This window comes from Typha latifolia, chromosome 12, assembly GCF_019914945.1.
Source record: "Typha latifolia isolate L0001 chromosome 12, TyphaL0001v2, whole genome shotgun sequence".
NCBI lineage: Eukaryota > Viridiplantae > Streptophyta > Magnoliopsida > Poales > Typhaceae > Typha > Typha latifolia.
In genome coordinates, this window is record NC_133097.1 from 4,557,051 (window position 1) to 4,574,591 (window position 17,541).

At 35.9% G+C, this 17,541-nt stretch overlaps 1 protein-coding gene across 2 annotated transcripts; it reads left to right on the forward strand.

Moving 5' to 3' along the window:
• Positions 1-6,677: 6,677 nt before the first annotated feature.
• Positions 6,678-15,634, forward strand: LOC140799110 (uncharacterized). Of its 2 annotated transcripts, XM_073153259.1 has the most exons (3): positions 10,938-11,256; positions 11,343-11,424; positions 12,369-15,634. In XM_073153259.1, exon 3 carries the CDS (start codon positions 12,493-12,495, stop codon positions 15,388-15,390), a length of 2,898 nt encoding a protein of 965 aa, XP_073009360.1. In that variant the 5' UTR covers positions 10,938-11,256; positions 11,343-11,424; positions 12,369-12,492; the 3' UTR covers positions 15,391-15,634. The 2 variants fall into 2 exon arrangements, with proteins under 2 accessions (XP_073009359.1, XP_073009360.1); XM_073153258.1 differs by lacking the exons at positions 10,938-11,256; positions 11,343-11,424 and adding an exon at positions 6,678-6,801.
• The last annotated feature ends 1,907 nt before the right edge of the window (positions 15,635-17,541 follow it).

Consider the following 17,541-nt stretch of genomic DNA (forward strand, 5'->3'; position numbering starts at 1 on the left):
TGTTGTGAATATAGAATGTAACAATTATGATGACTATGACATGACTTATACACTCATAGACACTGCACCACTTTCACCTATCATTAGTAGTCGGGTTCTGACTAAGCAGAGCCCCTACTCACTTAGCCTGAGGTTAAGGATAGAGTGTATCATATATGAATATACTATTAGCGGCCTACACCTAAGGTCAGCTAGAACCCACGATTCACTACTTCTCGTGATTGAAGTCTAACCTCAGTAGCCCTTGAGATTGATCTTTCGTCTAGATAGCCCTTAGGACGAAAGATTTTGTAGATGAGTAGAACATTGTTAATTGAAGAACCGATGTAGCCTCAAGAAGTCTCCTTCAATAATACTTCTTCAACCATCCTAGAGATAGGGCATCACAATCCTAATATATGATCTCCAAGATAGAGTCAAATCTAAGTCTTATCCGAACTCACGAGAATCCAAAATTTTCAAACTTCATTGGTGCGTTCGAACGACCTGACTTGATCTCAGGTGCGTTCGAATGGGCCCGAGTGCGTTTGAACGCGACAGCTTGAATTCTTCAGGTTGCGTTCGAATGCGTTTGTGAACGCAGCTCTCAATCTGTGTGAACACAGTACCCGCATTTGAACGCATTTGTGAACACAACTCTTGGTCTGTGTGAACGCAGTACCCGCATTCAAATGCGTTTGTGAACGCACCGCGTTCGAACGCGTTTGTGAACGCGGTGTGAACTCAACAACTTTTTTCCAATAATCTTGCAATTCTTCAAACCAGAGATATTCTATACTTGTATAAAGCTCATATACATGTAAAAATACTTCTCAGTCAAAATAGCCCTCAACCTATCAAGGAAAGTAGGGATGCCCATAGATTTGGGCTCTATTGACCCCTCCAAGTGGACATGGTTTATTAGGGTTAAAGACAACAAACAAATTAGACTAACTCAACTCAACTCGACTAACTCAACTAACTCGACTAACTTGACCCACGTGGTTAGATCTGTTAACTTGACTTGAATGAGACTTGATAATAGGCTCATTTAAGGCTCGAGCTTGGCACGGGCTCATTCTGGCCTAGCTCGAGTTTAGCTCAAGTTGAGCTGAGCCAAGCTTGATCAAGCCCAAACTGATGGAGGAGGACGACGAGACAGCAGCTTAGTGAAATATGAGGAGGACGACGAGGTGGCGGCTTGAGGAGGAAAATGAACACAGTGCAGTGGCTTGAAGAGGAGGACGAGGAGGAGCCGGCTTGTCAACGAAGAAGGCGGGCCGTGGTGGAGGAGGCGTGTTGCGGCTTTGAGCGATAGGGAAAGCGACAACCGATAGGGAGAGCAGCAAGCAGCGGTCGACTTAGGTTAGAAAGTTGGAAATTTGAGACGGGAAGAATTTAGGGTTTTACAGTTTAACTTATCTTTTTCTACCGAGCCTAGTGAGCCGAGCTTGAGCGAGCCATCTCTAGCTTGGCTCGGCTCGAAATTATTTTCAAGCCTTCTAAGGTGGCTCGGGCTCGGCTTAGCTCTACCCATGCTGAATCAACCTTGAGCTTTAGTCAAGCTGAGCCCGAGTCGCCCATTTATTTTGACAGCCCTATTGAAGACAATGAAGAAAGAGTTTCTACAAGTTTCCATAAAATCAATAGAGCCCTCTAAGACTCCAAGCCCAAAGAAGCGCCAACTTGAACCCCATGGAGTTGAAAGGTTTATTAGAGAAATTTATCGACTAAGGAGAGGCTAGGCTTCTGCGACTAAAGTAAATAATCTTTCTCCATGTAGATGACAATGTCACTTTTTGTGTTTGAGATGAGCTCTGAGAAGTTGAGAATAAGCTCTTCATCTGAGGATCATGTAAATGCCAGGATGGAAGAAGGGAGAAAACAAGTCAGCCAGGTCAAGGTATGTTAAGAGGGCTAAAAGGCTTATCTTGGTTAGGGACAAATGAGAAAAGGGGGGTAGGAGACAGCATTTGTGGAAGGAAAGTGGCCGATCGAAAACCTCAAACAGGCTCAAGCATAAGAAGCCCATGCTTACACCCAAGACTAGATAAGAGAGTAAGAGAGAAGGAGCATGGGAAGGAGAAGAGGAGTTAGGGAGCAAGAGGAGTGAACAGCTGAGGGAACCGAAGGGAAGACTACTTCCGTGGGAAAAATCCTAGTAGACCTAAGAGGGAGATTTTGTTCTCTTAGAGTTTGTTAATGATCAAACCCCTCTTCAATCTATCCTTAAATCTTTTCATGCACTCCAAAATCTAACCGCTAGACTATAGTACAACAAAATTTGGTAAATTAATAAAAAATTTAAAAAATACACAAAAGAAGTCATATAAATCATAAATGAGACTAAATGGTGTGCTAGACCAGCCTCACTTGTCAAAGCTCTCATGTTTAAAGTGTCCTAGATATACTGCTTAGAAACAACCAAATTTCTTATCTCTCTTCTTCCGCTTATCATGTCTTCTCCAAATACTAAAGTCGGAGAATGATATTAACGAAAGTTGTCGTCAAGAGGAGTGGGTTTTGAGATTAAACACATTGATTGAGTTGGAGGCGACGAGCAACATGCGACCACTTGATGGGCAATAATGATGATGATGATTTGGAGGTAGATGAACTATGACAAGGTTATGAGTTAGGATAAATAATACATAGATTAGATGCGGGACAAGTTGCAAGGTATGGGTTTGTGGGTGCCAATAATTGATTCGCCTTGATATCTTGATATAAAAATCCATATTACATAGGTTTGGATTTAGTCTAATTAGGTTAAGTGGTAAATGAGTCAATCTTCCTAATTTGATTATTAATGAGTTGTGTTCATATTTATTACATCAACCTAGTTAACCTATTTATAACCCGACCCAATAACCCATGATAACTCATTTCTAATGAGATAACTGGATTATGATCTAAACAATTGTTTCATTACTCAAATAATCGATTTATAACACGATTTTTTTTTATTTATAACCCAAATAATTTATATAATTTGAATAACTTGTGTCACCTAATAACTTTTTTTGACACATTTAACCCGTTTAATAAACTAGTTACGTTCGTGTTTAGAAATTCTAACCTGTATAATAAATGAGTTGTATTCGTGTTTAGAATATTCGACATATTTAATAAAGGAGTCATGTTTGTGCTTGCATTACTATAGATCTGACCCAAACCTAGCAAACCTGACTCGGTTATCACCCCTAAGTCAGGTTTCTTACCTATATTTTAAGTAACAAGTTAATTAAGAATTTCATGGGTAAACGAATATCCGGTATCCAAAATAAATTATACTAATCATATTCGGATCTAATTCTATTATTTTAAGTACCTCTTTATCCATATCCAAATCTGAATCCAAAATGGGTACCAAATTTGCACTTGTATTTAGTCCCATCCGGATATGATTTCAAGTCGGGTTGAACTTAATCCGACCCATTTTAACCCCTAGCTTGGAAAACACCTATTTCCAACAAAATAAAATTAAATCAAGCTTCTATATTAAAATCAAACATCAAACCTCCAAGACAAAGTGGATCTTAAATGTCATATTAGAGAAGTAAGATAAGAATAATTTAAAAAATGTAAAAATATCATTTAAAATTAACGAATTATTCTATTTTTTATTCTATTTTCTAGATTCTTGTTAAATTAAAATTAGCTCTTACTCGGTATTATTTTGACAAATATGAGTCTCTATATGTACTAAAAAGAGAAAATTTTATTTATAATATAGTCAAAATATAGGGTGTCATTTAAAATTTGAGATAATTTCACTTAAACTCATGACTATCACTTTTTTCTATTATACTAAAATATTATAATTATTCTAAAATATTTTTATTCCTTTAGGATTACCATTATGATGTGATTTGAACTAGATCGAATCACCTTGAAAGACATCGAACTCAATGGATTGAGTCTAGTTATCTTATTAACTATTTGATTTAGTTAGAGCCTTAGTATGTTAAGATTTTATTTAATTAACTAAATTTAACTCTGCGTTTTAAAAAAATATTCGCAAGATAATCTACAGTCGCCCGAATAATATTTGGATAAGATTGTTAACCTCTAGATCTACAACTTTGGTATTCATGATTTCTCCAAATTCGGAATCTATTTGCGATGAAACGAAGGGTTAATCCGAGAAGATGAGGAAGACTGGTTTAATTAGTTTATTAGGATTTTAACTTAGTTGTTTGAGTCCCTAGGGTGAGCCTCTATAAATATGTGAGGAAACCCTAATTGGAGTGGGAATTTGATAATTGAAATTGCCTTTATTTTCTTCTCAACTGTCTCAAGCCATTGACGCCCTCTCCGACCTCATTCCTTCCACCATCTAAGTCTGCTTCCTCTAACTTCTAATCCCCCTCTTCTATAATAACTTATCCCCCTTCACACTAAGGAATTAACCTAGCACCTACTAGTTATTAAAGGGCTATCAAGCTAGGATTTATCTGACATTCAGCTATTGTTTGGCCGATATCTTAAGATCTAGCCATCTAAACTCTACAATCTTGGATTCGTTGGAAAGCTCTTTTCAAGAACGACAACATATCAAAAATGCAGGAAGATCAAATAATTAGATTATCCGCAGCTTTCTTCAAAAGTCACGCCCTTAATCTAGTCCAGAACTTACGGATCGGATCAAGTCGGTTCATAACACATTATAGTTAATTTTAGTAGAATATTCCTAACATATTATTGTTAAGGTTAACAAACAGAGGTAAATAATTAAATTGCCTTTTCTTTCTTGAAGTTTAGAGCATAAAATTTTATTAACGATCTTTTGAGAAATTGATACAAGGGCAAAATAATCTTTTGAATCTAAGTTCAATTTTAATCCTAATTTACTTTTAATCTGTTACTTATTAAAGCTCACGAGTAGAAAACATAATAAAATAAATTCCAACCTCATTACAAATAATATGATTAGATGTATTTCATTCAATTTTGTTCTTTTCCAAATAGCCAAATTCATTTCCAAATGAAATCAACTAAATCCCATCTATAATTGATTCCAAACATAGCCTTAGATGCCCCCAACTAGACGTTAACGTGTTAAACTATTATATGTGTCATCATAAAATACTCTTTATTAGGTTAAGACTATAATTTTGAAACGTTTGTACAATCATTCCTTTCTCAAAGTATACCTTTCCCATGGACGCATCTTTATAATCATAGCAATATTAAATAACAATTGGCTCTAAAGCTTAAGCTTTTATGAAGATTCATAAGGGATAAGATAGTATGATTTTGTGGCTGATTCATTGATATCGACGACTACAGTTATTCTCTCTCTAAATAAATAAATAAAAAAAAACTTAAGAACTGTTAAAAATATATTTATTTATTAACCCAAAAACTTAGTCTTAATAAGAAATAGACCACTACTATAAAGCATGCTAAGAAGCAACTTATTACTATTGAAAGCTAGTATAAATGATTAGCTAAGATCTTAGCATCAAAGACAAATTGTTTCTCCTCTTTTAACCCTAGCTCTATTAGAGTTTCCTCTTTTATTTTTCTCTTCTCTTGCGCCACGATTGTTTTCGCAGCTCTGATGTCGGCCTTCTTCCTAGAGGATGGGAGTTTCCTATGTGATTAGTTTTTTCTTTTATATATATTTTTTTCTTTATTTTTGTCCTTTTCTCTTTCTTCCTTGGGCGTCGATAAAAGATCCAACATTGCCTCAGGATTTTGTCAATCCTTCCCCTCATGACCCTTCTCGTCTGCCTGTCGATAAGTTGGCCTTATTGTTTTTAATGAAGGGTGGCGGCGCAAGGAGTGCCACCACCTTGGATCTCTCTCTCCAGTAAGGTGGCTCAGGTCCAGGTGTAGTCGCACTCCTCTTCGCTAGTGTTTCCTTTAAAAGCACCAAGGGGCTCACTCGAATCGGTTGGTGCAATTTTGTGAGTGGTGATAAGATATTCATGGCTAGTCTTCCTCCTTCCCTTTCAGTAGCAATGAGATTTGGTAGTTGTCATATTGTTTTTATCTATTTGTCTTCTTATTAACTTACTAAAGGAGCTAAAGTCACTATACTACTTTTAAGATTCATGACGGTCTATAATTAGCTAGTCGATTGTGCTTGTGTGTTTTGGGTGTTTTAACATATATCTCATTTCATATGTGTATCAAACTTATAAAATCCAATTGAAATTAATAGATTTTGTATCTCCGAGAGCGCTTTTCATATTGGAAAACCAAATTGTCGTCAAAATAAGACGACTGAGTATTATGAATATATGTAATTTGACTTATTATGAAAATAGTGACATAAGAATAGGAAGGAACCTAATTTCATAACTTTTATGTGAATGCCAAATATGATTTTTATATACAAGTTCAGTAACTATGCTATAAATTTGAGTAAATATCATGCTTACAAAATATATTCAACATCATATTCACGTCCCTATTGGGATCGTCCACCGCCGTCCCTATCACTTTGGGATTATGGAGATAGGGATAAATAGTTGAAAGAGACAACGCCAAAGTCAATTACTAATTTATCTTCTACCTAATTAATTAACGTAACAGCATCCTATAATGAGATAATTAAGAAAGTAGACTCCTCATTTAGAATATTCCAGAGCATGAGGGGTATCATCGGTAATACGTCGATGACGAAAGGTGTGATACGAGAATTCACATGAAAATAAAATAATAATAACTAAAAGTAATAGCAAGACGGAGTTGGAGGAGAAGAAAGATAAAAAAAAAGAACGGAGAGAGAGAGAGAGAGAGAGGTTGCACGATAGAGAGAGAGAGGAGAGGAGAAGCGATTGGTTGTTTGCTAGGGTTTCTTCATTCTGGGTAATTTAATCTCACGTCCTTTTTTCCTGATCCTTTCCTTAGATCTCTTCGCTATTCCTTCGTAATTCTATCGTCGCTGTGTTCAATTCCACTTCTATGATATGATTTATGTTAAAAGATGCAATTCTTGAGCCATGTTAGAGTAATTTCGTTTTGTTTCTCTCTTTTTCTTTTTCTTCCTTGTCTAATGCTGGAAGGGGATCAGGTAGGATTTGAGGTTCAAAGGTTCTGGATAGATTTCCTCTTTTTCCGATGATCTGAAATTTGTGATATTTATATGGAACGAGAGTTTCTTTATTTCTTTTACCACGTCGCCTGTTGTTATTTTACTAATTTTTTCTCCGTATCTTCAAATTCATAAATTGTGGGTTATTATCTTGGATATTTGAAGATAAGTTATGATCTTAGTTGCTTGATAAGGATCTTTTGTTGTTTGATTTTGTTAGAGATGGAATACGCCAAAATTAATAAATTTTTAGAGCGAGTATAATTCCAAAACTTTGATCCACTATCGGTTTCCGTCTGCTGCTTTTAGGTCTTTCCATCTTTTTGCTTATTAAATGACAGACTATTTAATATATAACTGTGGACAGTATGCAGACTAGACTTGGTAGTCAGCATTTGTAGAAATTGGAGTAAGATTTTGTTGATGATTGTAGAAAAATCATAGGAAAGTAGGAGCGTGCGACAGTTTGTTCTGTCAGTGCAACCGCATGGGGAAACCTGCCATATTAGGGCTACTGTTTTTTTCTTCTTTCATCTTTGTTGTTATTTTAATTAGCAAACCTTTTCTTCTTTTAGCTTGTATTTTCAGTTCATTTTTTGGTGTCAAGGCTGCAAATTTGGTTATTTGGTTCAGTAGACTATTGTCATTTGCGAATCTTTGTTTATGAAAGCTTTGTCTTTGAGATTACTTTTCCTCCATTTCCTTTTTGTTTTCATTCATTTATGTGAACTCTGACTACTTTGTTAAGAAATCAAAATGATATAGTATCAATGCCTTGCAGTAGATTCATGAATTAGGGGCTCCTTTTTTATGCTATCAAGCCATTGTACCCTCCTATGTCCCAATATCATCTTTTGGCTGTTCTATATAAGTTGATCGTAGAGACATAGACTGATTCTGAACACCCATACTAGTTAGATTGAGAATGTTATCTCCACTTTGTCACCGGCAAACTTTATGAGATTTTTGGATGAGTATATCAATCAACAGAATGTACAGTCAAATATAATGCTTATATTGTGTTTCTAGGTCAACTTCTTGTGTCTACTCCCTTTGTCTTGTCCAGTAGTTTTTTTTTACTTTCTTTGTCATTATTATTGTCCTCAAGATTATACTCTTTAAAATCAATAAGTTTGCTTCCTGGTTTGGACACTGTTTCTTACATGTTGATTGGCATATTTAAATATGAAGGCAGCAATTGCATATTTGCAACCATGCCAGCATGGGATTGGCATAGAAAAATATTCCGAAAACCTTTTATAACTTAGCTCTTCTTAAGTTATATCTTCTCACTCAGTGAAGTAGATGCTGACAAGGATGAAGCTCTAGTACTGGCATCTAGGATCTTTCAGGATTTGTTTGACTTTAATTTGAGCTAGAAACCAAAATAAATATTTCAGGAGTTTCCTCATTAAGATGTTTTAGAGTAATTATAGATTTGGAAATGAAATGAGACGTTAGATTTGTAACTTGGACAAGTATTTTAAGGTGTATGTCTTAGGAAGTTTAACTACAAAATAAATTCTATGCATAATCTTTTTTTCTGCAGAAAGTTTATAATGATTTGCGAATTAAATTTATGGTGTTCAATTCTAGATGGAGTAGAACTTAGATGTAATCACAGTATTATTTGTAAAAAGATTAGTATGAAAGAGTGGAAGAAAATAATAGTAGTAATTTCCTACTACCAAATTTCTAACATGGAGGACTTAGCTTTGAAAGCTCTGTCCTTTCCAATGTTATGAACTTGATAATGTTGTATGTTATCATTTACTCTATCTCCTAATCCTTTTTGGGAGAAAGCCCTTATTGTTTGAGCATCGACAAGAAAATGCATGCTCTGTATGTGGTTGATAAATGATTGTTCTTTAATAGTAAGAGGATTTGAGAGAAGGCAAGGTAAATATATATATATATATATATATGTATGTATGCATACCAATTTAAAATCTCTTATCTGTATGTACACCCCTATAAAATTGATATTTGCATGTATATCCCTGAAAACATTTGGATTTTTGATGGATACTCCTTAAAAGCTTCCCCTTTTGGCATGGGTGCCTTCCAAAGCTAATTAACCTTTAAAAATATGACCAATTTACCAACATTTAAAATATGATAAAAGTAATTTCTTTTCTGAAAAGCCCTCTGTATTTGAGCATCAACAAGAAAATACAGGCTCTATACGTGTGCTATTGTTCTCTATTGGTAAGAGGATTTGAGAAAAAGATGGTAATTTTGAGAATATGAAAAAGATATAAAGAAGTCTCTATTTTTTTGGGTATGTATACCCTTCTAAAAGCCCTTATTTGTTTGTATGCCCTTATAAAGTTGATATTTGTATATATATCTCTCAAAAGATTTTTTTTTTTTTGCATGGATACCCCTTAAATCCTTGCTTTTTTGGCATGGATGCCTCCCAAAGCTAACCAACAGTTATAATCCATTCAAAATAAAAGACAGATACCCTTATTCTCTTGATGGCGATTCATTCCTATTGCATAAAATTTGATGTGTCACACCAATATCTAGGGCTAAAATACTTTCCATTAGCCATCAAAAGCTACTTTAAGCTCTAAAAAAAGCGTAGTATCTAGTTTGGTGTGTGCCAAGACTGTGGAAGTGTGCTAGCAGCACATCACAATGCGCCTACACTTGGCAGGACATATGCCAGTGTCATGAGGTGTGCCAACACGCGTGCCATCCCAAGCTAGCGTCGGCATGCATCCTCTCATTTAAGGGCATCGTTGTCTTTTTTACTTTTTAAATGGTTCAGCTTATTGTTTCAGAAAGTAACTTGAAGTATGCTCATGCAAAAACCATAGGTTTTGAAGGTTATATGCACATACATAATATATATTCAAATAAGAGAATGCATGCAAAGCCCCTATCAAATATATCTTTTAATGCAGTGCTTGAAATCAGTATTTTCTTGTTGGCTGACCTCATAATATATGAATTTCTTTCGCACTTTTATTCCTCATAAAAATCATACAATAGTCCTTTATAGGTAAATGAAAAATAATGATTTATAGGTGAAGATCTGGTCACATAAAATGTGTAGAGCCCAGGTTTAGCAGCCAGTTCAAATCTTGGCCTCAATATCTTATCCATATATTATGAGGTCAGTGATCATGAGATAGGCATCTATGACACCTTTCACAGGATGGGATTCTTTGAAGCAGGGAAAACTCTCACTTTGTTCTTTGTGTAGTTCTAGACCTTCTTAATCCAATTCTGATTATTTTTAGGTGTAAGAACTAGGTCAATCATATCCACCTGTAGCCTCTCTTATTTAAGGTTCTTATTATGGAAATGATCTAAGAATAAAATTGTAGTAGGTAGAATCTTATGTCCGGTTTCACGAGAGCAACAATTCAAATTTTGCTTTTTAATGTTCTAGACTATTTAACTAGATGTTCTTATGATCTTTTGATGTACCTTAAGCTGTAGGTATCAATCTGACACCTTTGTCTTATAGTTGGCTGAAGAGCTTTTCATCCAGACTCTTTTATCAAATTGGTTATTTAAGTGGAAAGAAAGATCAAACCATTGACAGAACCAATGGTGAAATTGAGATATCATAATATTAAGCTTTTCAACCGGCAGTTATCTCCATATTAGAATTCTAGTATGGGAATGTTATCACTCTCCTCTGTATTTCTCTCTCTCATTCATAATGAAATAAATTTGATTCTTATCAACATCTACATATCCTATATCCTTATCTCTCTCCATCTCATTTCCAAATTCATTATTCAGTATGCTTATATATGAAAAAAAAAGAATATCTTACTATGATCAAGTTATCTCCCTTCACAGCTTCCAAATTTAATTCAAAATTTCATGTAAATAAATTTGATTCGAAATTGATTAGATTTGCATAATCTATAGTCTAATTCGTTTACTTTAATTTCAAATTCAAATCTATCTGATTTTATTTATTTGTGAGTAAATCATTCCCTAACTGATCAGGATTCCACGTCCTTTTCTCTCTCGTCTCTCTAATACAATAATACAAACCTCTCTCTTCCTTAATTCTCTCCATAATTAATATAGTTAATGACTTATTAGCCCTTTAAGCACTTAATGAATTAAGTTAAAACCAGTACGGAGGAACCAGTACCGGGCATAAATAAAGGAATACTGGCTAAAATGGCAATTACAATCGTTGGATCAAGCTAGGGAATTTAAGAAGGGTATGGAAGTTTTGCCTTAGCGGAAACAAGGTCTTGTCACTTATTTCAGAAATTTATAATTAATATACATATGTCCAAAGTTCATAATGATTTAGAAATCCTTATTGATGTTGCAGGATTGGAGAGCAGCAATGATTATTAACATTGTTGGTGGTTGTAACTAAAATCATTTTTTCATTTGGGAAATACTTGTCTGATGTAAGCCTTATTCCTGTTCTATGCATCTGGATGGAACTGTTGATCCTTGATTATCAATTATCTAATCTATACAATGCCAACTATGGCAGATAATATCTGGATATACAATATGTGGAGGTTGGATTTTTTATGATGGCAATTTATAAGATCAGAAAAACATGCTGGTTATTTTCAATTGCTAATACCTAATAGACAGTTGACAATTTGGTATGTTCAGACATTAGATTCCAACTGCTCTACAATATCTCTGCCAGTGTCTACTTTCATAATTTACTTGGCAAGTCTTATCTATGCAACACATATTAATCATCACCATATGACCTATAAACACACCTCAAGGAAATCCGGAGGACCATCCGTGATGTTGAAGATAGATGATCCACAACTAGATTCTTTGTACATTGATTCAACCTTTTCACAATTGCAGAAATTTAGTGTTGAGGAACTACCGAACTAGATCTACATTATACACATTATACATTGATATATCGTATATTGGAGTATTCTTATTTGATATTCTTGTTCTGTGTTGAAAATGCACATTTCTAGTGATTATTGTGTAACATGCCAAGGAAAAATCTTACTGAAGGTGTCACATTCTCTTAGAAGCAAGTCAATGATGATTTGAGAATTCCTATGTGATTATTCATTGATTATTCCTTAGAGGTTGTAAGTTTTGTCTTGTTAGATATTATTAACTAGTCACGAGTGTCTTATTAGATATTATTCGCTAGTTGCAAGTGCACTAAATTTGCTTTGAGAAACAATTATATTGCTTTTCTTATCTTTTAGTTGTCAATAATTTGTTACTTTTCCTAATGTTATATAGTTATCAACATATTCTGGATTTATATATTACCCATATATTCTAGACTAAACTAATTGTCAACTTATTCTAATATTGACCAAACTGCTCCAATTATACCATATTTTTGTTACTGCAGAAGAGGAGCTAGGGATACTAGTCCAAATTTCATCATAGTGCTCTTGTCAAGGGTCGCTTATAAATATTAGCATGTTGGAAGGATGACATAGTTGGAGCTTATAAATATTCTTGAGTGCTACAGTATGACCCTAGAAGATTTCTTCACTCTTACTGAGATGAAGAATGGCCTTGCAACTCTTGCAAGAGTTGAAGAACTTATTTCTATCATGAAAAACCAGAGAGCATGTATCGTAAATAATGTAGCTGATGTTGCAAGACAATGGTCGACCTGTGCGGGCACTCTAGCAGCAACAGACAAGATGGATTGTCTTAGTCATTTTGTGGAGTTAAACGGGCTCTGCTTTCTTAATCAATGGCTTCAAGAATCTTTGACGTGTAATAATGATGATGATGATGATACTATAGATGATTTAGTAAATGAAATATTAAGATCACTCGAGAGGCTTCCACTTGAGAGGGAAATGCCATCTGTTTCAGAAATTTCTGTGACAGTTGAAAAGCTGCTAAATCACAAGAATCATAACATCAAGGAGAAGGCAAGGACTTTGTTGGAGATGTGGAATAGTGCAACAATTGGTGATTTAGGCTGTCAGAATCAGGAGAACATCAGGTCATGCCAAGAGGAGCAGAAGCCTCCTTTTGATAAAAACACATCTGAGGAAGGAAATTGTAAAGTACAATCTGCCGACAGTGATTTGTGCAACTCAAAGATAACTGGGCTCTCTGGCAGTTCTCATCTGTGCGCTGTTGTTGAAGGCAAAACATATGTGCCAAACCAAATTATGTTAACTTCAGGGAGCTCAGCAGGTGCAAGTGATACTAATACTTTCGTACCTGGTGACACCCAAAGTACCTGTCAGGAGATCTTAAAAGAGTCTTCTCTCGGTGCAGGGAAAAATTCCACTAGCATTTGTGCTGCTTCTAATGACAATTTAAAATCTGATGACCCTCATGAAGATTTAGCTTTAGAAGATGGTGTTAAAGATGTGAATGTTCAGTTGAAAACAGAGGAGAAAAGCACATATAAAGCTAGTCTTGACATTGCTTTATCACCTTCTGGTAAGGCTGTGATGGAATCCATTATACCATGCAATACTGACTCAAAGGAGATCATGCCCTGTAAGACAAAAAATGAGGAGCTTCAACTAATCAGTGTTGGTGCTAGTTGTAGGTTGCCAAAAAACTTACGAAACACGAAAGAACTGAATTCTGTTCTAAATGTCAGAAGGGATGTTGTAGATGTATCAGGTAGTTTTAGGTTGACTAAGAGAGATGGTTCCCGGAGTGCTTTTAAGAGACAAGAAGCCACAAAAGTTGATGGTGAAAGTAAAGATCTTCAGAGTGAAGGTTGTTTGAGAACAAGCAAGAAAATAAATCGTGTTATCCCTTGTGTTTCATCCAAACCAGTGGACAAGGTAAGCAGTGTGATCGAACAGAGGGCAGATATGGAGCTGGAAAGTGGAGAAATTGATGCTCTGGAAGTTGCAAGGCAAGTTGCTATAGAAGTTGAGAGGGAAGTTGTTGATTACCGAGAACCATTCTGCAGCTCTTCTCCAGATATCAGTGCAGGAGTATTGGATTCCCATCTGCCTGATGTGGTAGATGGCAAGGAGGAACCTGAACGAACTGAAGAATATGGCAATGAAATGACAACAGGTAATGATTCTTCTGACAGCGATTCTAACCATAAAAATGGGAGTTCACTGAAATCAGAGAAAGTTGACACTAGTGCTGAGAAAAATGAACAAGAAACGGATTCAACAGAAATGACAACTAGAGTCAAAGAAATAGATTCTGAAATTGACAAGAATAAGTTTGATTTTGATCTAAATGAGGATGTTTCTACTGAGGATAATTTGAATCCTGCCCTCAGTAATCAAGTTAACTTATCTACACCTGTAGCTGTTTCTGCTTTGAAGGGTATTCCAGAGTTGACAGTTAGGAGGCTACAGTCTGAAAGCACAGTGGGTTGGAGGGGTTCTGCACCCACAAGTGCTTTTCGACCTGCATCTCCTCGAAGGACACCTGATGGCAGGAATACATATTCTGGTTCAAAGCAGGAAAAGAGCATCCTAGAGATTGATTTGAATCTGTCTGGGAATGAGAATAACTTGGCAGCTGATCCAACATCTATGAAACCACCTCAACGTGACTACTTCTCCAGGAGCTCTTCCGTAGAAGTTAGTCCAAGAAGAGCAGACAAGCTTAGTTTGGACCTCAATCGCCTAGGAAATGAGGATGCTACTTATCCATCATCGTTGCACTGGAATATTCATCATGAGAATGGAGATCAAAGCTTGTTTTCCACTTCGTCGTCATTCTCTAGGCATCCTTCAGAGAGAGACTTTGACTTGAATGACAAACCATCATCCGTTGACATTGGTGGTTCGCAAAATCTCAGCAAACCGTTTTCGAAAAGCTTGAGCATGTTTTCATGCCCTAAACTTGATGATCCTGCTACCTCAATTGGGGCATCAAGGATAGCTGTGGAAACAAAAGATTCTGCTTGTCAAACTCCACACCCATATTCATTGAACGGACTGAGTGTGGAATCCACTGTACCAGCTAGGCCTTTTCATCCTTATGCTTACATGCCCCCACATGCATATGGGTTGAATGGTCAGCCTACTTGGGCCTACACTCCTGCTGTTTATGGATCTGGAGTTATCCCTTACATGGTAGATTCTAGAGGAACAACTGTTGTACCACAGATACTTGGCACAACTGCTTCAGTGCCTCCTTTCTTAATGAGTATGACTAGTGCACCCCAACTTTCAACTGGAATTGCATCTTCTCAGTCTTCTTTAGACTTGAATTCCAGTATGACAGTGGAGAGGGGAAGCAGGGAAGCGGGGGGTTTATTTCAATTCCTTGCACCAGCACAGACTAGTCGAGCTGATGTACATACTATGGGTGCCTCACAGCCTTCAAGTTCTGGTGGAACGCTGAAACGCAAGGAGCCAGATTGTGGATGGGAACCTTGTACATTAGGTTACAAGCAGGTGACATCATGGCAATAGTTTCAAGGGTAGGCACTTCTCTTTTAATTTGCGTTTTTTTTGTTTTACCTACAGTCACAACCAAGGTTCCCCACTCTCTGTAGGTTCCTTGGTTCATCTAAGCGAGTGTTGTTTTACATATTTGGTCCCCTGAAGAAGGTTGGACCAAATCATCCTTTTGGTACTCTGGATAAGCAGAAATAATGCTGATTATACATAGTCTTGATATTAATTGTCAGAAAAATGTAGGTATTATTATTTTTCATTTGCTCGTCTTTCTCATTGTTTTTTCATAGTAGCAATTGCGTATGGTGGAATCTTGGAATATTATTCCTGTACATTCCTCACAAGTATCTTGGAATATCATTTCCCCGTTCCCTTTCTATTGAATGGTAGCTTTTATTTAACCCTTTAATCTGTTCCTTCACAGGCAAACCATGTCACAATGCTTCTGCTCACTTAGGAATTGTATTTAATTATTTATGATTAGTCAGGCACTGAGACCAAACATAGAAGCAAATTAACGTTTTCTATGAAAGATCTTCGTACATGACGTCGGTGCAACTTATTACTCACTAGCTACATTTTATAAATATTAGGCTAGGATTACTCTGATTTTTTTTTCCTTTTTTTTTTAATGAAAGGCATTACTCTGAATAACAAGTGTGGAGTCTGGTAAACTAGAGAGCTTTCTTCATGAAGTCATATACCGTGTATGCATTTTATTTTGAGAAAAATATGCAATCTTTGCATTTTTCTTAATGTGATCTCTTTTTCAAACCAATGGCTAATTGTAGATGTTTATAGAACTGGATGCAGTACTTTGTAATAAATTAATTCTAAACACTCACAAGGTTGGATGGACAACTTCCCAAAACAAGAATTCATTTTCATTAACAAGGTCAAGAGACTTCTATTTTTCCTTTTGATTGAAAAACTAGAGTTGATATATGTAATAAATTTTAAATTTGGAACGTGGAAAACGAACTGATGTTCAATGAGATTGATGGATTTATCGACTCTTAATAATCTAACGAGGCTAGACTTAACAATGTATTCATGGCATTTGTTAGATATAGTCCTCCAATAATCTCCCTTAGATTTAATGATATGATCTATGTCTGGATTGAGTCCAAATATGAAATTAGTCTAAATTTTGATGTTACAGGAATTTACAATCAGTTTCAAAAAAATATTTACAAAATATTCATACAAAGTTGAAAAATTATGAAACTAGATTGATCAGCCTTGTAATGTCTTAATCTATGTTTTTAGTATTTAGACCCTATTAAAATTCCAAGGTAGTGGTGTTGTTTAGGGCTACGGTTGGTGCTATTGCGTGGCGAACAGGGAAAGGACATAGTGAATGATCAAACTAGGGCTGAAAACTCTTACTCACTAGCGATGATCTAGGCCCCATCGGCTCAAACCACCATGATTGGTCACTTCCTTGGACCTTTTGTAGCCACGACCTAAACTACATGCACTAAGACCTTGGCTCAAAAGACCTGTGGCTAGGGCAAACATGGTCAAATAAGTGGGCCCTAGGCATAACCCACTATGGGGCCCTCCTCTACGTGGTAGACAAAACCCACACGAAGATCGAGGACATACAGTTTGAGAGTGACAAAAGGTATGAAAACCACTACGGACACCTTGAGGACAAGGTGGTCGAAAGCATAGTAGATTGATACAAACCGAGTCAGATTGGATCGCATCATAAAGATATTTGAGATCAATGGATTGAGTCTATTTATCTTTAATGCTTATCTCTTGTGTAAGCTCTTAAGGTAAATCTAGTTAAGTCATGTAAGTCTTTAAGACAAGTCCTAGTCCAAGTTGTATAAGTCTTTAGGGCTAGTCTGAGTAGGACTTATTATACCCTATTTTTATATATAGAGTGGTTGAGCTTTTTTGTTTAATTATCCAAGCATCCAATGAAAAATTAAGAATTATAGTTTAACCTTAGACTATTTGAGGATTAAGAATAAGATAATTTAGGGGTAGAAGTAAATTAATCATAGCCATTTATTTTTATAGGAGTAGATCTATCTTAGAACCCTAATTCTATTTCTAATCCATAGTCATCAACACCTCCACGAGCCACCTACCTTACGGCCGTCCACCATCCTCCGACGACCGTTGCAACGCCGGATAATTACAAATATGTCC

Bases quoted from the DNA above. Each gene is read 5' to 3' on its own strand.
- LOC140799110 (XM_073153258.1), top strand. From the start codon at position 12,493: ATGACCCTAGAAGATTTCTTCACTCTTACTGAGATGAAGAATGGCCTT.